This window comes from Chelonia mydas, chromosome 11, assembly GCF_015237465.2.
Source record: "Chelonia mydas isolate rCheMyd1 chromosome 11, rCheMyd1.pri.v2, whole genome shotgun sequence".
NCBI lineage: Eukaryota > Metazoa > Chordata > Testudines > Cheloniidae > Chelonia > Chelonia mydas.
In genome coordinates, this window is record NC_051251.2 from 20,291,786 (window position 1) to 20,314,649 (window position 22,864).

Genomic DNA, 22,864 nt, shown 5'->3' on the forward strand with positions numbered 1-22,864 from the left:
TTGTGGATTCAGGCATTTGTTTCTTCGCAATACAGTTCTTCAACTATACCAGAAATGGACCTGGTATTTAATCAAGATCCACTCATACAGACCGTGGCACAAAGATCTGTGCTAGCAAATCCCAATGCAGTACTACTGGGGCTTCAGTATAAGGGAAAGGCCCTACACAAGGTCTGGGAGGGATGGAGTTAAAAACCGTCTTCAGACAATCAGCTCTGCACTCCGTTAAACAGCATGGATGGGAAGGCAAGTGTTTCTTAGAGAAATTGGCAGTAAACACTAATATCCTTCACCCTTCAGGGATTCAGACTATCAGGGACTAAGCTGGAGGAGACAGAGAGAGGAAATACTGAAGTCTAAGAAAGAAGCAGGGATTTCTTCTTGCTGTTACTACAGCCAGGGTGACTAAGGCCTGACTTGCTTTATAATAAGAAAAGGAGTACTTGTGGCACCTTAGAGACTAACCAATTTATTTGAACATAAGCTTTCGTGAGCTACAGCTCACTTCATCGGATGCATACTGTGGAAAGTACAGAAGATCTTTTTATACACACAAACCATGAAAAAATGGGTGTTTACCACTACAAAAGGTTTTCTCTCCCCCCACCCCACTCTCCTGCTGGTAATAGCTTATCTAAAGTGATCACTCTCCTTACAATGTGTATGATAATCAAGGTGGGCCATTTCCAGCTCAAATGCAGGTTTTCTCCCCCCCCCCCAAACCCACTCTCCTGTTGGTAATAGCTTATCTAAAGTGATCACTCTCCTTACAATGTGTATGATAATCAAGGTGGGCCATTTCCAGCACAAATCCAGGGTTTAACAAGAAAACATTGTAAGGAGAGTGATATGTATAAAAAGATCTTCTGTACTTTCCACAGTATGCATCCGATGAAGTGAGCTGTAGCTCACGAAAGCTTATGCTCAAATAAATTGGTTAGTCTCTAAGGTGCCACAAGTACTCCTTTTCTTTTTGCGAATACAGACTAACGCGGCTGTTACTCTGAAACCTTGCTTTATAATGTTCACTTTGGGACTCTGTCTAAACACCGTTACTTTATATATTTACTTTGGATTATGATTGAGGGGCATCTTCTGGGACAGTAACCAAGAAAAAGCAACAGCAGTTTGTTTGGAAATTTGAGGAACACTACATTTGCTATAACATTCTGTTTTTAAAATGCACATCATCTCACAGGTGTTCAAACGCCAAATCTTTTGGTAAAGCTGTCCTCTATCTAACCAGCTTGTCACTACATATGTTAATAAACGGTAGGTCAAGCTAAGTAGGAAAACATAGCTACTCAACAGTTTTCTTCCAAATCTGCAAAATATTACAATACCAGATCAATTTTGAGCTGTTGAGACTAATCTGTCTATTGTTTGAATTTCTCATTTTAATCTAAAACCCCTTGATACACCAAATGCAAACTAATACATAAGTCAAAATGACATTGTTTTTGAAAATAAAAATCAGCTGTCTGACTGAAGGATAGGCTGGCTACTTTGTTTAACTTTTGAGTTCACTGTAAACAAACCACCAGTTAAAGTCAGTGTGATCTTGAATAGGTTACTGAGAATTACAAAACCTTTTTCCTATGGCTGGTCTAAGCACTCAATAAGTTTACATCACTATGTCTGCAGCTAATGTAGATAAGAATATAATAATCAGTATCTGAAGTAAAAATTAGTTTTTTGTTTAACATTTTAGTTCATTTTTGGACCGGAAACCCATATTCATGGTACGTTGTGAAATTTCTGGGGAGATCTTACACATTCATGACATGTCCCTGGGAAGGTGTGTGGCCAGTGATATATACATGCTGACTTGGAGAGACAAGCGAGAGTGGAACAATTCTTACAGGGCCATTATTGCAAAGCTACTCAGCCTGCCTTACTTCTAAAGGTACCACCTACTCAGGGAATGCCCTCTGTGCCCCACTAGCCCAACCAATCCTTTTCATGCTACCAAGCAGGTTGTGTCAATACACCATACCATAACATAAGAATGGCCATAGTGGGTCAGACCAAATGTCCATCCAGTCCAGCATCCTGTCTTCTAACAGTGGCCAATGCCAGGTGCCCCAGAAGGAGTGAACCTAACACATAATGATCTAGTGATCTCTCTCCTGCCATCCATCTCCACCCTCTGACAAACAGAGGCTAGGACACCATTCCTTACCCATCCTGGCTAATAGCCATTAATGGACTTAACCTCCATGAATTTATCCAGTTCTCTTTTAAACCCTGTTATAGTCCTAGCCTTCACAACCTCCTCAGGCAAGGAGTTCCACAGGTTGACTGTGCACTGAGTGAAGAAGAACTTCCTTTTATTTGTTTTAAACCTGCTACCCCTTAATTTCATTTGGTGGCCCCTAGTTCTTATGTTATGGGAACAAGTACTGTAAATAACTTTTCCTTATTCACTTTCTCCACACTACTCATGATTTTATATACCTCTATCACGTTCCCCCTTAGTGTCCTCTTTTCCAAGCTGAAAAGTTCTACCCTCTTTAATCTCTCCTCATATGGGACCTGTTCCAAACCCCTAATCATTTTAGTTGCCCTTTTCTGAACCTTTTCTAATGCCAGTATATCTTTTTTGAGATGCGGGGACCACATCTGTACACAGTATTAAAGATGTGGGCGTACCATGGATTTATATAAGGGCAATAAGATATTCTCCGTCTTATTCTCTATCCCCTTTTTAATGATTCCTAACATCCCGTTTGCTTTTTTGACTGCCTCTGCACACTGTGTGGACATCTTCAGAGAACTATCCACGATGACTGCAAGATCTTTCTCCTGATTAGTTGTAGCTAAATTAGCCACATCATATTGTATGTATAGTTGGGGTTATTTTTTCCAGTGTGCATTATTTTACATTTATCCACATTAAATTTCATTTGCCAATTTGTTGCCCAATCACTTAGTTTTGTGAGATCTTTTTGAAGTTCTTCACAGTCTGCTTTGGTCTTAACTATCTTGAGCAGTTTAGTATCATCTGCAAACTTTGCCACCTCGCTATTTACCCCTTTCTCCAGATCATTTATGAATAGGTTGAATAGGATTGGTCCTGGGACTGACCTTTGGGGAACACCACTAGTTACCCCTCTTCATTCTGAAAATTTACCATTTATTCCTACCTGTTGTTCCCTGTCTTTTAACCAGTTCTCAATCCACGAAAGGATCTTCCCTCTTACCCCATGACAACTAGAGGCAGGAAGCACTGGCAGTGTCACCAGCACTCTTTGGGCTGTTCTTTGCATCAATGTTAAATGACCAAACTTATCACCTACTGCTGAAAGTATAGATTAGATTTCTCTAAAGGAACAAAATGTTTCTTTCTTTTTAGTGTGCATCAGCAAAGGTGCCAGACCTTATTAGAGATCTACCTTTTGTGGATCACTGTGCACTTTTAGCTCATTTAGAGCAAAACTTGCAGATAATGACTTTTCATTATGCAGCAGGCTAGGTTAACTTCAGCTTTACAATTAGCTTTGCAAAGACCGGGGTTATATACCATCTGCCACTGAGCCAAACATCTAGCTCACTGGTACAGTAATAAACATAGGGGGAGGAATCTGGTCCTTGTATAAGACAGTGCAACTCTTTTGAAGTGCTTGGGGTCGTAGATCCCATTCCTGTTTCTATCACTGACTTCAGCCCAGATTCACAAAGGTATTTAGGCATCTAGCTCTCATGATTGTAATGGAAGTTAGGCACTTACATACCTCTGAGGATCTGGGCCTTACTGTAAGACCGGAGTTGTCACTGAACCTCTCTATGCCACAGTTTACCCTTCTCATAGACTCATGGACGTTAAGGCCAGAAGGAACCATTGTGATCTAGTCTAGGGGTTCTCAAACTTCATTACACTGTGACCCCCTTCAGACAACAAAGTTATTACATGACCCGGGGGAGGGGGAGCCCAAGCCCCGCCACCCCAGGTGGCGGAAGAGAGGGCTGGAGCCCAAGCCCCCCCACCCCCACCCTGGGTGGGGGTGAAGCTTAGGCTTCAGCTTCAGCCATGGGTCCCATCAAATCTAATGCTGGCCCTGGCGACCCCAGTTTGAGAATCGCTGATCTAGTCTGACCTGTACATTGCTGGCCACAGAACCTCACCCAACCTCTCTGCAAGACTGACTGTCATGCAAACTCCATAATGCCCTCTGCTGCTCAAGCATGACCCTGCCAGTGCTTCCTGACTCAATTTCCTCAGCTCTCCACACACCAGCCTGTGCTAGTGATGTGACTCAGCCCTCCAGCCACATCACAAGCAAACTTAACCCCTTACAGGATAGCAACAGGCCAAACTAAAAACTCCCAACAAACAAAAACGTTTTTCCTGGCCTTTCAGGGCACCTCTTCAGCTCATCCTCTGGAATTTGTTCTCAGCCCCTTTCTGGGCTACTTTTGGCTCATTCCCAGCCCCCGCTGGCTCTGTTCCTGGCATCCTTCACTGCTCTGATATAGAGCACTAGGCCTCTGGGCCGGTTCCCCTGGAGTACCCAGCCTCCAGCAATCTCTGGTTCAGGGCCTTCCGCAGGAGCCTACCCACCGGGGAGACTGACCTCCCTCAGCCCTTTAAGCTGTCACCTGATTTCCTTAGTCTCACCCTCACAGTCTGGGAAGCAGCTAATGAATTATGGTACAGGTATAGCTGGCCCTATCTCCCCTTAAAGGGTTCAGTCATTCTATAACACTGATGTAATAATACCTTAAATAATTATTATTGATCAAATGCTTTAAGACTGTTGGATGAAAAGCATGATGTAAATACAAAATTAATATTAGCATGAATCATTCCAAGAAATATATTCAAACAGTGTAATTTTCTTTGGAAAATATTTCTGAAGACGTTAAAGAAATTGCTTTCAAAGTATTTAGCTGCAAGTTCTTAGTATCAGGTTTTGAAGAACCTTAATCAGGGACTCTGCAAAACCAGGGAGATTTTACATTAATTAAAGTTTAATTTAGTAAAATGCAATTCCAGGGGATAAAATAACAAAGCTGTACTGACATGAAGAGTACTGAGCACTTTACCATCTTGGTCTCAGTATCTGGATCTTTGTGTGCACCCTTCAAGACCCATAAAATGACCTTAGGTCAACAAGGCCTATGACACCCTTAGCGAAGGCAAATATGATGATTTTGTTTTGGCTAAAGCAGATGAAAGTGCAGTTTTAATGTAAAGATCTCACCAATTTTTTAAAATCTTAGATGGGGTCTCTAAAGATTGTTTATGTTTAGAAACTTGGGTTCAACAATTTTAAGGCCCAGGTGATAAGTTAGAGATGCAGTTACTACTGGGCAGGATAGCAAGTCCATTCAATCACTGAACACTTTAGCATCTGAGATGTTCCCTTCTGGACCTGGTATAAAACTCTGGCTGACTCCAGGTTGGCCATTTTATTCAGAGAGTGAAAGTGGCAACAACCTTTTAGGCAAATAACCCTTTTATTTTATATGTGTCTTTCCTTGAAATGAAAGCTGTTTGCAGAACTTGTAGCAAACATCTTCAATTTTGGGATAGTTTTCAGGTGCTAAATTCCAAGGGAGCTGTTTTGTGGATACACAGTGTGTCATGCAATGTGATGCTTCTTCCTCACATTGTAATCTGTCCATTTAGATATTGGTTAATTGTTAATATATCTAAAAAAAATCATATTGGGGTTGTACGGAGGACAGTACAGCGCTTGGAGAGACAGACTTCAATCACTGTCTAAACTGCAGTATCTTAGATATGGGATCTTCCTTTGCCTAGCTGGAATTTAAAAGACCCTAGTAAAGTTATGGCAATTTTAAGACACTAATTCTAGTGGAAATTTTATATAATCATTTGAATCTGGATCATTTCCTTTGGGGAGCAAGGTATTTATATCTGCTATTCAGGTGATCTTTCTGTAACATTAAAGATAGATGACATATATTGGAAACAACAGTGAAGACAAAGCAAGGAACTCTACTTTTTTATGTCTCCAGGAGGAGAAAAAGATTTTGGTGCCTATATTCAGAGCTCAAAGCTATAGACAGAATCATGAAGAAGGAAGAATAATTTGCCATGAAGAATGATGCTTTTGGAGAAACACAATAGAATTTCATTGTCTCAATGGAGATGGAGAGAGACCCGTTGTGAATTACTGAATTAGACCATGATCCTTCACTGGGATCGGCTAGTGCAGATTCCCCGTCCTACATGGATTCCAGGGGCTGTAGTGTCACCCTGAATGGGCGCAAGTGTCTGCACTAGTAGGTGCTGCAGAACTGGAGCCATAGCGAGAAAGTGAGTAAAGAAAGTGGGGGAAAAGATGATGCATTATAAAACGTACGTTAATCACTTATGTCAATTGTAGGTTAGTATTTAATTGTAACAGTTTGTGGTACATTAGTAAATGAACTGTAATATACTGAAGAATATTTTATGAAACTAATTTAGTCATAGATCTCGCTACAGAATCTGCTATTAAATCTTTGCTGAGAAGGGGGAAGAGACTGTCAATTTTTAATGCCATTTATAAAGTGTGTAGTTTAACAAAGTGCACATTACCACGGTCCTACTGTACTTTCTCCTCCAGGGTTAGTCATTTTACATTTATGCTTTTATTTCTTTCAAAGGATTTGCACTTCCATATATTGTATATTCCAGGTAGGTATAAAATTTGATGTTTCTAACCAAACTAATGAATCTCTCATACACATTTATTGTTCTAATTTCTGGTTACTACCTGCGACACCACAAAAACAGCTTTATCCAAGCTCTATATGGGAAGTTTATCTTTTTAGCCGTGATGATTTGTAAGGAAGCTGGTTGAAGCACCAGCTAGTAGGATTATTTTACAGACTTGTCTAACTTTATTTCCTTCAAGACTGGGATATCTGAAATAATATCTGACTAATATCAACAGAACACATGGCCTCTTTCAAGTGCACCTCTAAAAAAAGACTTTTAATTGATTTTACATTTATAACATTGACAGCTGTCGGAGGTGTCATTATTTGCAACGAAATGCAGCTCCCAGGAGCTGATGGGACACTTCTTGATTAAGAAATTGCTGAAGCTGTGAGATAAACAGTTTGGGCGTTTGAGGGTGCTTGTATATAATCCTTGGTATTATTGGTCTTTTAGATGGGCCATTTTTATGTATTATTGTGTTTAATCACTTCCTGAGCACTGCCCGTGGGCTCAGCCCCTATGCAGAGCACGGTGTAGAAGACAGCTTTGCCCTGAAGAACTCACTATTGAAGAAGACAAACAATAGACAACAGTGGCAGAGTGTCTTGTCTTGTTTTGTTGGGCAGAACAGCAGTGATATCTATTGGTGAATTAAGACTAATAGGCTGCATAGAAGACTCCTGCTTGAAGAAAGGATATGAAAAATAAGAATGGTGCGGGTGTGCCAGACTGAGATAGCAAGGGCATTCCAGCCCTAGGTCAATGTGGAAGAAGGCTCGGAGATGGAAATGGGAGAGATCCACCATCATCATTGTTAGGTATAATGTTGGTTTGTTTCACTACGAAAGCACGGACAGATTAAAGGGAAGCATTCACCACATCATTCCTCCATTCTTCTGACTGTAACTAGGGCCCAGTTTACATTAGAAAAGGTATGTTGGTATACTTATACCAGCAACCCCCACACAGGGTAGACACAGCCTATAGTAGAGCCCACTTAATAGAAACCCAGATATTAACAACTTCTGTTTAATAGCAACATTTTGCTGGGAACCAATCCCATAAGACTTTAATGTTAATGAGATTCGGATATTGGCAATAGCATGCTTCTTATTAGCAATATTTTTGGAAGAAGGTCACCACCTGCAGGCAGGTATGTGGGGCTGCAGCCTCAGAGAGAAGCACTGGGACATGCCAAGCACCCCCTGCAGGCAGGGCAGGAAGTGCTGGGACCTGCCTATCCTAGCTGCAGCTGTGCAAACCTGCCTGCAGCTAGTGCTCAGACCATCCTAGCAGTTCCTGCTGGGGCTGCAGCCCTGCATACCTGCCTGTGGACAGGGGCCACGCAAAAGGTAAGGGGCTGGGGCGGGAGGAGTTCCAGAGTAACTCTCCCTGTGCTCTCTGGGGGCTGCACTGCCATGGGATTGCATGTACGGAAGGAAGTGCTGGGATATGCTGAACCCTGATTCCCAGACAGTCCCCATGAAAAGCCCTGGTAACCGGGCTGCAGACCCCCTCCCTGCTGCTGCCCTGCACACAGGCAGATTTGCAGGTCTGCATTCAGGGAAAGTATCTACAAGCACTTCCTTCCCTCGGTCCTGCTTCACAAGCCTGCCTATACTACTATACCAGCAAAAGACTGCTTTTTCCCAGTACACCTTATACCAGTTCCCTGGACAAAATAAGCCATAACAACAAAAGCATTCTTTTGACAGTGTAACTGCATCTACGCTAGAGCTTTTGACGGTATAAAAATGTAATTAAAAGTCACCACTACCACTCTCTCCATCCACTCCTAAGTGAATTCGCCATACACTTCAGAGACAAGTCTTGCAAATGACAAACCTCTTGGCCCAGATCCTGAACTGTGTCAGGACCAGCACAGCCCAAGGCTCGGGGTAAAGGTGTCCCCAGCATAAATCAGTGTGGCCTCTACTTTACACCCAGTTGCCCAGGGCACCAAAGCAGTAGCAGCAGCCAGATCTTTAGGCCAGGCCACATCCTCTATGTCACAATGGGAAATCGGAGACATTTTTCACTGATGAAAATATTCATACTTTCATGTCTCAGGGCATATAGGAGAGAACATAAAAGGACAGGCTTAGCATTTCAATGACTTATGAGCAGAACATGCACCAGTGGTATGAGGATGTTATTCCGCATCTGAAAGAACTACTCATTGAATAGTTCAACAGTAAATTGTTTGGTATTTTGCCCATTTACGTGTGTGTACTTTGTTATGCCATTAGAGGTTCTTATATTCCTCTTCCAATGAATATTATGTTGAAGATGTGCCTGAACGAAAACCCCAGATCTGACTATTCCACTTTTTGGTTAAGTCTGGGTCCAAATCTAAACCATTATTAAAGGAGAGTTTAATTAAAGTGGATACTGGTTTGCACCCTGGGGACTATATATTTAAAATTCACATACCATTTAAAGTTGTCTCCTCAGTTATCAGCTTTATTAACACCAATTAAAAAATCTAGTAGCGAGTCTGAACTGGATGAGACAACCCAATCCATCAAACCCAAACTAAGATAGTGACTATTATATATGTAGCTTTCACCACATTAATCTTTTTACTCCACCAAAAAATTAAACTATTACATTCATTTAGAATTGCATTAAAATGTTATCAAAGGCTGAATTTAACAGTACGCTAGTATTCTTGATCTTCATGATTATTATGTGGGTTACATCAGAATTTCTCTCTCTCTTTTCCCGATGGTTAACAACGTAGAACATTGCGATGATTAAAAACAATAAAATGAATCTTGAGTAAAATAAGCAAGTATATAGTAACAGAGCCATTCCCCTTCCAAAACACCAGAGTATCCCTAAATAAGATACCAGATTTAAATTCCCTAGTCGTAACAATTTCAGGCTCTCCATTGCTGATAATGGATATCACATCATGAAAATCTGCATAAAAGGTTTAAGAAATTAGTATAATAAAATGGATTTGAGTATGAAACACGTCAATTTTTTTCTTTTCCCCCATATATTTACTGGTGTTCCTTTCTAACACATTTTATTTTAAATAGAATGGGCTGGGAGATGGATGCACACTGGTGAATTTGCTTTCCTGTCCTAACGGGGGAAATAGATTTTATTTTTGAAAACTGTAATAATTACACACAATCAAAATGTATGAGTATTATTTTAAGCTGATTTTGATTTGTGCACTTTCAATTGTGCATTCAGTTTTCACAGCTGAACTAGTGGAAAATACAAAAAAATTGGGAAAGAATTACATGAAAATGGATTTAACTGTTTTTGGAACTTGGTGGGAAAATCTGTCAGCAGTAGTTGTACCATTTTTGCTGTAACTAAAGCTGGGTTTTGAGAGGCAAAAAAACCAACTTTCTCTGCCCCCAAATGCTAATGGATGCACTGCAGTGGAAGCGCAGCTTGCTGTACTGTTTGGTCTTGATGTGAATTTTACACACCAGAGCTCATTGCTACAGCAAGGAGACCTTGACAGGGAGAAGGTGTCAGAAGAAAAAAATACTGTATACACAAATAGTGCAATCTCTATGGCATCCGCAGTTTTTGGAATGCTTGGCTGAGTGCTAAACAAAACCGCAAAACAAAACAAAATCCACATTTAAGCCAATGGGACTTTTGCCTCAATAGGGGATAGCCTCACTAAGAGGTTTTTGTAAAAAAACGCTTTGTGTAGAAAACAAAGCCAGAAAGTTTTCTGCATCGTTATAGTTGATTAACAAACTGGGCAAATAAACGAAAGCAACATCCAAGTGTACCTGGGATCCACACACTAAAAGGGTTCACTGGATAGCCTCTCTCCACAAGCTGAGTTTGACCACAAACAAAGTGGCTGAAATGCTCCCCATGGTTTTGCTGCCTCGGTTCTACTCAGCACTGTAGCAGTATTGCTGGGGAAACTGAGGCAGGAATAGAAGGGCTGATTTTAAAGTGAAGAAACATTGAAATTCATGAACTGGGCTTCTCCTACCCATCCTTTCACACGGTGCCAGTCTCCATAGCACAGCCCTGTAACCCTCTATGTAAATTGCAAACTAGCGGCCAGATTCATCAGTACGGAGCAGCACAAAGCAGCTGAAATGATGTTCTGGAATATCTGCCCTTAAAAAAAAAAAGTTTTAAGGTTGCTACATCACATCTTCAACTCAGAAATATCACGAGCACCATTGTCTTTGAGTTTCTTATTTAGTGTCTGTGTATGAAATTTTTAAGAGTTTTCTTAAAAAAACAAGGACATTCCAAGAGGGAAAAATTAAGATGGGGATTGAGAGGACATATCAGTAATTTAGAGTAAGATACATTACAGAACTGTTGTAATTATCCCAAAACCAAGCATTAGAAAGCCAGGATATTAAGAATTAAGGTTACACTTTAAAAAAATGTAGAACATGTTGGTGTTTGGAAATGCACGGTTAAAGCACTCAAACAACCTTAACTCTGCCCTGTCGTGATGCTATGCATAAACATACAATTAAGGCATTTTAGTATCTGTGGTCCCACATAAGATTAAATGGATATTTAAAGACGCTTAGTTTGTTTTTTTCCATATTTTTCTCTTCATGGTGTCACTAAGAGGCAGACTTAAGATTGTTTGAGTGCCTTCGCTGTGCATTTCCATAGCTTAGAATGTTTCAATTTTGTTGAAGTGTAACCATAACTCTGAACTTTCTGGGTTTCTAGTGCTTGATTTTGGAATAATTACAAACTCCCTACAGTGTATTTTACTCTAAATTACTGCTATGTACTCTCAACCGTGACATTTTTTTGTCTTCAAAATATGACATCAAAACATTGGGTTGTTTTGAATGCACTGTAGCTGTAATACAGCTTGGCTTTAGGAAACCCAGTGATTCAGCATCTCATCAAATTCTACTAGAAAAGTAAATTCAAACAGCATATGAAAAGTATCACATGAACTAGAAACTGGATTATAAAAAGGTAGCGTTAAACAGTAGCATATTAAGTTAATGGACATATGTCAAGAGGGGGTGGCACAGTGTTCACTGACCTGGATAACTTCCCCTAACGCCACAGATCCAGATATAGTGAGGAAGTCAGCCTCCTCCAGGGCAGTGTGGCTCCATCCTCCTACAGATAGTATGCTACCGCTCTGGGCTTGTAGAGGTGAAGCAGAAAGATCCTTTTAAAATTAATTCTAAATCTAACTAATTACTTGTAAATTCTCAAACTGTATTCTATACTCAAAAGTGCTGTAATTCTAGGAAGGATAAACAATAGATACCTTTGTACATAAAAGTAGTTGAACTCTTACTTTATGTGCAAAACTCAATTCATTGTTAACTATGGATCTGTGACTAACACTTTCATAATGTTCTCTCTCCCTCTTCCACCCTTCATTTGTTTTGGATTTTTTAGGCCCAGTCCTGCAAGAAGCTCTGTGTTTATTGCAATGGACTACATAGGCACAGAATATCCACCCACACAGAGCTCCTTGCAGGATCAGAGCCTTTGATGGCATGCCTTTCAGGACATGATTATGTCTGAGTAAGCAGGGTCTAAGTGAGCTCTCCCCTGGTATCTAGTGATGAACTGGGAGAAAAAGACTTCAGAAGTGGACTGTATTTGCTTAGATACACCTACTCTGCCTAGGTACTCCGCAGATGGAGCTACTTTGCCAAAGTAATCAATTCTGGCTGGTTTGGGGTTACAATTCATTTTTGCATTTAATGCTGGGATAATGAAATATTATTCTTATTGCATGAGTAAAGGACAGCAAAACTTTACTTGGTATGTCTTGACTGAGGGGGGTCACCCTAGCTGAAATCTCACTTGCAAAGCAGAGGTAGGGATGCCAACAACCAGTTAAAGAGACAGGAGATGGGGATAGTTGTTTCTGTCCACCTTTATAGACTTTGCTTAAACAGTCCTAGACATCATCTGACCCGCTCTTCTTCTTCCCAGTTTTTAAAGACAGAGCTGATTAGATTCAGCTGAGAGTCCAATGTTTCTGTTCAGTGATTATCAGAGTTGAATCACTGATAGCAGACCTAGGGGCTAAGCCTTTGACCTTGTGTGTGGACAATGTTGCAGAAAAAGGCAATGTGGAGGCTACGCTAGCAGCGAGGTTCCCTGCTACACAGTGAAATCACTGAGAGCTAGGCTGAGGGCATGGCTACACTGGAAACTTCAAAGCGCTGTCGCGGGAGTGCTCCTGTGGCAGCACTTTGAAGTGCGAGGATGGTCACCCGCGAGCGCTGGGAGAGAGGTCTCCCAGCGTTCCTGGTAATCCACCTCCATGAGGGGATTAGCTCTGAGCGCTGGGAGCCTGTTTACACTACCACTTTAAAGCGCTCTGACTTGCTGCAATCAGGGGAGGGGGGGTGATTTTTCACACCCCTGAGCCAGCAAGTTAGAGTGCTATAAAATGTAAGTGTAGCCAAGCCCTTAGTGGTGGAACCTCAGCACATGGCATCACAGAAGTGGTAGCGAGCAGCAAAGAGCAGCGGCAAGCAACCAGCAGCAGAGTTAGCAGCTGCAATAAGCCAATTGCGGAGTGGCTCAGCAGCAGCAGAGGCATTGCTTGAGCGCCCCCCCTACCCCTGCACCACCACTTCCAGGGTGGAAGGTGAACCCACCTCTGAGCTCTGGGTCTTTGCTGACTAAGGACAACCAACTATCAATGGGGTGTAGTGAAAGGAAAGGGGAGTGACATGTTAAAGGGACATTCATTTGTTGGACTTTCACACTGCAGGGTGAGAAAATGAGGCAAAGGACATTGCCCATATGTACTGTGGGTTGGGTGTTTGCTTGTGGTCACATGCATTTGAATCATGGTTGTGTTGTTTTCACAAATGAATGCTTGATTTCCTTTCCCTGTTAAAAGTTTTCTTTTGTTATACACAGACTTGGTGCTTGCAAGGGGGAAAGTATTGCCTCTTAGAGGTACCCACAGGTCCGCCGAGGGGGGGAAAGGGGGTAATTGCCAAGGGCCCTGGGCGATGTAAAAGGGCCCTGGGCCTCCTGGCCGCCGCTGGCAGCACAGCAGAGCTAAGGCAGGCTTCCTGCCCGTACTCACTCCGCGCTGCTTCTGGAAGCGGCCAGAACGGCCGTACAGCCCCTGGGGGGACCTCTGCCCCCAGCGCCGACTCCACAGCTCCCATTGGCTGGGAACTGTGGCCAGTGGGAGCTGCGGGGTGGTGCCTGTGGGCAGCGGCACACGGAGACCCCCTGGGCCCTCTGCCTAGGAGCCGCTGCCAGAGGGGTGTGCTGGTCACTTTCAGGAGCTGCCCGATGTAAGCGCTGACCCCCTGACCACCTCCTGCACCCCAACCCTCTGCCCCAGCCTAGAGCCCGCACCCAAACTCCCTCCCATAGCCCGACCTCGCACCCCTTCCCACACCCAAACTCCCTACTGCACCCAAACTCCCTCCCAGAGCCTGCACACTGCATCCCCTCCAGCACCCAAACTCCCTCCCAGAGCAGAACCCCTCAACCCCTCCCACACCCCAGCCCCCTGCCCCAGACTGGTGAAAGTGAGTGAAGGTGGGGGACAGCAAGCAACAGAGGGATGGGGGATGAGTGAGCAGGGGGGCGGGGTGTCTGAGAAGAGGCAGGACAGGGCGTGGCCTCAGGGAAGCGGAGGAGTAGGGAGCGGGGCAAGGGTCTTTGGGTTTGCGTAATTAGAAAGTTGGCAACCCTACTGGGCGGGCATGTGGAAGCCCTGGCCGTGCTGGAAGAGTGCGCCCAGCAGTGCAACCAGCAGCTTGCTGGGCACTAGCCAGCGCAGGTGCAGCACTGCCCAAATGTCGGGCGGACCGCATCCGCGCGGCTTGTGCATGTGTGGGGGCCTACTGACTGTTCTGCCCTGGGACCCAGAACTGCTGTCGGTGGGCCTGGGTACCCAGGATCTGTTAAAGGTGGTGGTTAGTTTTCCCAGATCACTGGGTGGGTGCTCAAGCCGGTTCCGTTTTGCATTGTTTTGAGAAACTCCGAAATACTGAACCTGGCCATTGTTGCTGCCGACTCTGGCAGAAGGGTTACATCTGCACAGAGTCTAGCGCATTTTGGGTGCTACTACAATATAAATAACAAAAGTGCTTGGAATAAAGGTCAAAAGAGGGTGAGAAATTGTTTGCATGATTCAGGGTGGAACAAAGTAATGAGATGAAATTAGAAAAAGGTAGACTAAATATCTTAAAGGTAGACTAAAACTTGCAAATGGTATGATCCGTTAAATTGTGGAACTGGGATAGGTTTCTAATGAAAGTGGTGAAAGCTATGTTGCATGAGTTATTAAAAATTAGACTAGACACCATGATAGAAAATATACCATAGGAACCAATCCGGTGCTGTCAGGGGTATAGATTAGATAACCTAACAGGTCTTTTTCTTTAAGTTGCATGATTCTATAAATTTCCTAAAGATGCTCGACAGTAATTTAAGCTACTAGACTTCATTGGAAATCAAGAGAGTATAAATTAAATGTAAAGACAACTAAAGGACATAATTTAGGAATTTTGGGAAATATTCTAAAACATAAATAGGTCACTTTGGCTTTGAACTCAGGAGAAGAAGAGTTGAAGGAGAATATGATGTTTGAAGTCAAACCTATGGTTGATTTATGTTGGCCATGTTGGGATGATAACTTTCAAACCTTCTCCTCTTTTTTACATCTCCCACTTATTGGTCCACCAGAAATTCCCAGGCAAACACCTCATCGCTGTAGCAGAATTTGGCCACATGGCAATTTGATAGACAGAAATAAAAAGATACGTGAAAATACATCCCGTGCACCTGGAAGAAGCCAGCCCCGTATCTGTTCAGTAAAAGTGCCTTTACTTTTACCAATACTTAAAATCAAGAAGCTTAGATTGGCAAGAAAGAAAAGGGCAATGCTTCTCACAAGTACTCAAGAATGAATTGGTGTAATTGACTTTAATGGTCCCATCTAGTGTGTAAATACAAATTTAAGACTTTTTTTAAAAAATGGTCTGTGAAAATATATTTAAGAAAATGTAAAATTTTAGTTTAATGACCCTCGATATCCTAATGATTCTTGAGATGTTAAGATCTATGCTGTAAATACATACACACAAGGAATTGTTTAAAAATGTGTATTACTGATCTGATGGACTGAGATAGTTGAACTGGAGCCATAAAAGTTTATCTTGTCAGCATGTAATATTGATAAAAATAACAATAAAAACCTTTTAAAAAGCTTGTTGTTCAACTAGTAGAGATACTGACTTATCTGGAGCCTTTATGGCTTGGTGTTCAGTATATATGAGTATTTAGACACAATTTTAAAATCTGTATGCACCAACTTCCTATTACGTCTAAGGAGATCATGATGCATGAATAAATGTTACCAGAAATAGTGCCTGGATCTCATGAGTTCTAGGCCCACGTCCAAGCCACTAGACCACAGCATCTCCTGCTGCCAAACCCCTGCCAAGCGTTTAGAGTAAAATTTTCAAGAGCACCTAAGTGACTTAGGAGAAAGTCAATGGGACCTAGCTGCTTAGGGACAGATTTTCAAAGGTATTTTGGTGCCTAAAGATACAGACAGGTGTCTACAGAGCTTTAAGCATCTAGGTAGGTTAGGCAACTATTTAAGTGCTTTATAAAATCTCTCTGGCTATATCTCTAGGTAGCAAAATACATTTAAAAATCTTGCCCTAAGTCGTAGGTCCCATTTACTTTCAACAAGACTTAGGTTCCTAAGTGCCTACGGGTACATCTACACTGCGATAAAAGACTCACGGCACAGCCAGAGCTGGTCCAGGTCAGTTGACTCAGGCTAGTGGGTCTCAGGCTGAGAGGCTATAAAATTGTAGTGTAGACATTCAGGCTCCAGCCCAAGCCCAAACATCTATGCTACAATTTTATAGCCCTCTAACCCGAGGCCCGCAAGCCTGAGTCAACTGACCTGGGCCAGCCGCAGGTCTTTTACTGTATTGTAGACATAACCGTAGTCACTTCTAAAAATGGGATCTTGTCTCTATTATCGTCTCTCTATCTCCATATTTCCCATCTGTTAAATTAGACCACTAGTAATTAGCAAAAATTATTGCACATATTTATTGTGTATTTCAGCAGGGGCTGTGAGGCAAACATTATCATCCCCATTCTACAGATTGGGAAACTGAGATGCAGAGGTTGAGTGACTTGCTTGGGAAGATGGGAGACGTGTTGTGATCTAGTACATTAGGCCTGGGCATCACCATCAGGAGACCCAGGTGTCAGTTTTCTACACTGTCTTGCTGTGTGATTTTTTTTTTTAACAAAATCCTTAACTTCTCTATACCTCAGTTATGCTACATGTAAAATGTGACTAATATTTACCTACCGCACAGGACTAGATCAACCGATGTTTGAAAATCATGTTTAGATCCTTATGTGGAAGGTGCAAAGTATCACCATTATATTTCATTAATACAAACTGAAATATAATTCTCATTCCACCTTCTTAATATACATCTTTCATGTCATGCAATGGAAATTTCACAACTTTGTTAATCCTACTACCCACAAGAGTTGGTCTGTTTTAAACGTCAGTCTCTTTCCATCCTCCTTAAACTATCTATACTCTGCTGTATTAAGCCAAGGCAGATTTGGTTTTACATTTTCTGCAGAATCAAGCAAAACACCAAAATAAACAAGGTGAAATCTTGGCCCTACTAAAGTCAACAGCACAACTCCTACTGAATTCAATAAGAACAGGATTTCACCCACGGGATTTAAGGTGACTGGAGAGTCTTGGTTTTCTATTTGAAATGCAAAATATACAGGATTTGCCATGTCAACCAGCTGTGATTATTTCAGGCAAAATTATCCTTACATAGAGGGGGCCCAGGTTAGCAGGGATAAGGAGACACAATTCAGGTTTGAGGGGACCTTAGCACTGCATTTCAGACTTTTCAACACATACTTCTATTAACTGCAAACTTTGATGTATGTTGATTTGCCAACTTTCAAGATGTTTGTGTTTCTTCTAATATTACAGAGTTCCAGTAAGGTTCTTTTCCCCTTAGAGTTGTACCTTCTTATCAATGATTTAAGTCTGTTTTAACAAAGACTATGTCTGAGAATTTTGGATTGTTTGTCAAATCTAATTTTTAATAAAGGTAACTATTTCAGCTATTTTAAAAAAATTAAACACAAATGGACTAATTTCTTACTGATTTTCCCTTAAACCAAAGCTACATTAACCAGTCTTACTGAGAGAAAAGTTCTTAAATAAACTTCTCCATTGCATGTGCACGCACACACACACACACACAATCACAAGCAACTTAAAAATAACTCATCTGCTTTTAAAAAGTATTTATCAAACAAGTGGCTCTTAGATGAACAGCATGTTTGACAACTCTTTGCCAAGTGAGAAAGTTTATGGCTAAGTTAGAATTGAGTTTCATGAGAATGCTGACATAACTTGAACTATAGGCACTACCAAGTGCTGCTATATATATATATATATATATATATATATATATATATATATATATATATATATATTTCAAATCTTATGCTGCAAAGCTTCAGGAACTAGAATTTGAAGAACAAACAAGCAGTTAAACTACCCTGTTACAGAACCATTACAATGCACTGCACTAGCATTTGTCTAGAAATGTAAAACACTGAGATAAAGAACTACTGGCCCATTCTTACAGAGCTAAAGAAAAATCAGACCTGCACCCATGAATCAAATGCAAAAATACATGACCATTGATATTACCTGGAATTAAGAAAGTGAAGGTGCGTTGTTTGTTTTTGTTTATTTGTTTAAGTAGTTCCCCACATTTTAAATTAGGGACCTTTGTAAATAACATGACATTTTTCATCAGCAAAATATAAATAGGGGAAATACAATGAAGTTAAGAAAAAAGCAGGCTAAATATCAGGAAAACTTGCTAACAGTAAGATTTATTAGAATGGGGAATAATCTCCCAAGGAGAGCGGAGGAAGCCCTAACTCTTCAGACTCTTAATATTAGATTTGACAAAACACTGGCAAATGTACTGTAGAAAATAATCCAGTATTGATAGAGGATGTAGTAGATGACCCTAGTACTTTAGTTATTTTCCACTGCTAATGGTGGTGATTCCATTATTCATAAAATATAATTACTAATGCAACACTGAGTAATTAAATGACAATTGAACATCTTAATTAATATTAAATGTAAAGCAATTGTAACTACTGGTTATAATATTGTAGCAGCTTTTTATTTTGTCTTGTTGCCATTTAGCCAATAACTGCCCAGATCAGTATTGACTGTGCACAAATTATCATTCTGACGTATACTGACTAGGGATGTATGGAGTAAACTGATTTATAAATTGAAGATACTCCTAGAAAAGTGAGTTAGTACACCTCTGTAATCTGATATAATGGCATGCATTCTCATTGTATAATATACTTGAATATATAAAGTAGTGTAAAAAAGTGTGCATGTCTATACAGACTTTCATTTGTATTTGAAAAGCATATACTGATTTTGAACTGAAACTGGATAAAGTGTATTTTTTATTTTTAGTTCTAAACGCCTTAAGAAATATGGCACACTCACTGATGTATTTATTTTTTGCATTTTAGCACCTTTTCTCATTAAACATGAATATTATATACTTAAGAAGAAATTAACCTAAAAAAATCATCATCCCAATTCCTGTAAGAAATTTTGAGATGAAGGCGTGTTGATTATACAAAGTTTGCTGGGTTACAAGCATTTTGCTCTATCACAACTCTAAAAATGGTAATTTTCTCTTAATTGGCTGAAATGCGGAACCCCTTGTAGTATATTAAGATTTTCTATGTTTATTTTTGATGGTTTAAAAAGATAAGACAAGAATTGATATTTAAATATCACTAATATCAGTTTGCTAAAATTCTACTAATTAGATTCCAAGAAGAAATTATTCATTTGAAAAATCTAATCTATATACCACCATAGGCACCAAGTGTTCAAAATTCAATTTAGTATTCTCTGTTTAGAACAAAATAACAATAAAACTATAGCTTAACTTTAGTTAACAGAAGGCAAATGATAAATAAATGTCCTGATATAATCCAGTACACCACAAAAGTATAAACACAACTTTTTAAATATTAGCATTACTTGGTACCCCAAAGCTACCCCTACAATCTAAGACACTGTTGCTTTGTTTCAAATTATTTTTGATTAAATTCATGATAAGCATTGCAGGACTAAGTGCCTCCAAAGCTTTAATTGTTTGTGATGTAAATAGTGAAAAGGCAGAATAATCACGACTCCCCCTCTGAGAGTTATACAGCTTGTATCATCTGAGAACAGGTATTGACTGCATGTGATTTTTGTAGCATCAAAGAAAACATATTTTGGTTCTTCAAAGTGATCAGCGTTCACACTAAACAGTTTTAAAGACCACAGCAAGTAAGTTCACATCATCATCCATAAAAAATGTGGAACACAACTGATGCCTGTTGGGACAAGTTTTAATCAGTCCCTTTGATATCTGGTAGTAAAAAAGAAAAAGAAAAAGCGTTTCCATTTAGTTCTCTCCTCCTCAGCAACTTTGTAATCCATTTACTGCTTTCCATTCACATCCCTAACCCCTGTGTGTTGGTTAGCTAGAAACCGTGTTGTAAGAATGTGAAGAATGTAAACAGCCTTTTATTGTCCAAAAGGATAGCAGTGTGAAAGAAATGTGTGCCTTATCGCAAGACTGCAGCTCCGTACTTCATTGCCATGATAAAGTGCTGAAGCAAAAAACATTACAAGACAAGCACAATCCAAAAACGGATTAGAATTTGACATAAGCTTCCTCAAAAACTAATCAATCAACTCATGCTTTAATATTAGAATCCAGTTCTTAAGGAGGGCGTTTAATAATCCTTTCAAGGGTTATTACACATTCCCTATTGACTATGGTGACAAACTTTCAGATACTAGACAGCTAGGAAAAGAGGCAGAACTTTTGCAGCATAAATCAGAGATAACTGCTCACATAATTAACATGCTCCTGGAAAAAGGCATTTTGAAATAAAATTACAACGTTTTCTTTGCTTTCAGGTAAGGCTGGCGAACTCATTTTAAGGTTCTTTATCCCCCCCCCCCCCCCAATTCAGTTTATTTTTCACTAATATCCCAAGAACCAGAATTTTATTTTCTCATTAAAAGAGGTGTGCTAGCGATTACACTCTTTACACACCTATTTCAAATAAACATCTCATTTTAATTTCATTTTGTAGCTCCAGCTTTTTAAATCTATATTGCCGAAACCTACTACTTCAGTCACTCAAATTCTTTTGCATTTAACGTATAATTAAACAGTACTACACAGGCACATGTTCCTGTATCGAATCCAAATGGACAGAAATCCTTGTGTGGAGTCCAACAAAGAATCATAAACTCTACAATAACTGTTTAATATGCAGTTAGGAAAACAGAAAAGTTCATAAGGATAATAATTTTAAGCCAGTGTTTGTCATTCACTTCCTTAAAGTAGTTAACTAAATTGGTACTGCGCAATGCTAACTGTGGATCTAGAGTAAGGTTCAGAAGTGGAATTGTGGTACTCTGAAGCATCGCGTAGCTCAGGATATTCAACATGTCCACCGTCACAGATATGTCCTACAGGCAGTTACAGCTTCTATTGTTAGAGAGCATTATTTAAAATACAGGCCTTAGAAATTTGAAATCCCAATTAAACTTACTGAAAAATATTACAAAAAATACAGAGAAAACTATGGCACTCTTAAAAGAGAATCTTAATGTATGGGTCTGTAACAATCAGTTGCTTTGCTGCAAGTTGTCGCTGCCTTTATTGGATTAAAGTCTACTCCCTATTTTATCTCCAAAAGACAGTAGGCAGGTAGACAACAATCATTACCTTTCCCAAGTAACATGACAGCAGTTTAATGGGAGAGAACATACAGATTGTGTGTTAAGAACTCGTATTTAGTTGCCCTTAAAGTTGCACGAAACAAGCAGGCAGAAAAAAGAGTGTTAAATGCCATGCTCCCAGCAAAAAGGCACCACAATCCAGCATAATCACCACCGAGCACAAATGTTTGATGAAGGGGCATGTGCTCCATTACTTTGGAAATCTGAAACTGGTTACAAAAAACTAAACTCATCCTGGATAATTAAATAAACCCTCCGCAAAGACTCTGGTTTCAGGTATTTCTAGCCGACATAACAACCTGCAAAGGAATGCCTGCTGCTTTGACACAGAGATAGATGCAAACGCCTTTCAGAAGCGCCTTGGCTATAGCTTTCCAAGGGCTCTGCAGTTACTTCTAGCATAAAGAATTATTTTTAAAAAAAGAAGCAGACTTACAAGCTGAAGGAAGCTCTGTACCACAATAAGAGGCAGGGGCTGCAGGTACATCATTCTGGCTTGGAGTCTAGGAGATGATTTCCCTTACTTGGATCTTGCACATCTCCACTTTGGGGGGCAGGACTGAGTACAGGGACATACCACTGTGATCACCTTAAGCAAAACGCAAACCGGGAGAATCAAACCCCCAACACATCCTCAGCGCAGCGCTCCGCTCCTCAGGCAGCGGGGCGACCTGAACTGGCCACGGCAGAGCCCTGCCGTGCCGCTGCAGGACCGGACCTGAGATCCAGGGGGGCCGTCACCTCCCCCCGCCCCCCCGGGGGCCGAGCAGCCGCCGCCGCAGCGGCAGCATCCCCGCTGCGCACGCCAGCCGGCTCTCCAGCTGCCCGCCCCGCTCGCGGGCTGCGCGAGGCCGGGCGGGGAGGAGCTTGGGAGCGCGGGGTCCCGCCGGGGAGTTGGGGGTGGCGTGGCAGTGAGGAGCCGCGGTCTGGCGGGGGGGGGGGGCGGAGGAGCCAGGCACGCTTGAGGGGGGAAGTGCGGTGGCGGGGCCGGGGCGTGCCCGGGGGAGCGGCGCTCGGGGCGGGCCCCGCCGGGCAGACAGGACGGGCAGGGGCGCCAAGGCCGGGGAGGTGCTGAGGCGGCTGAGCCAGGAGGGGGAGCCGCGGCCGGGGTAAGCGGCCTGTCCCCGGGGGCACATCGGGCGGCACCGCTCTGACTGAGGCAGGAGCTTCGAGTCCGCGGCCCCGGGGTGTAAGGCTGAGGGGGGCGGGCGCCGGGCGCAGCCTGGGGGCTCTCTCCAGGCCCGCGGGAGCGAGGGGGGGGTTTGTAATCACGTGCGCGGGCCACGGGGGTCTGGACCAACCCTCCCCCCGCTCCCCCCAGCGCGGGTGCT

At 41.7% G+C, this 22,864-nt stretch overlaps 1 protein-coding gene across 1 annotated transcript in view; it reads right to left on the minus strand.

Moving 5' to 3' along the window:
• NXPH2 (neurexophilin 2) overlaps positions 1-22,414 on the minus strand; it is a 57,093-nt gene extending 34,679 nt beyond the window's left edge. The window contains exon 1 of the mRNA XM_007057473.3: positions 21,970-22,414. Within this exon, the coding sequence (XP_007057535.1) occupies positions 21,970-22,023 (54 nt within the window). The 5' untranslated portion in view covers positions 22,024-22,414. The remainder of the gene's footprint in view (positions 1-21,969) is intronic.
• Positions 22,415-22,864: the final 450 nt, after the last annotated feature.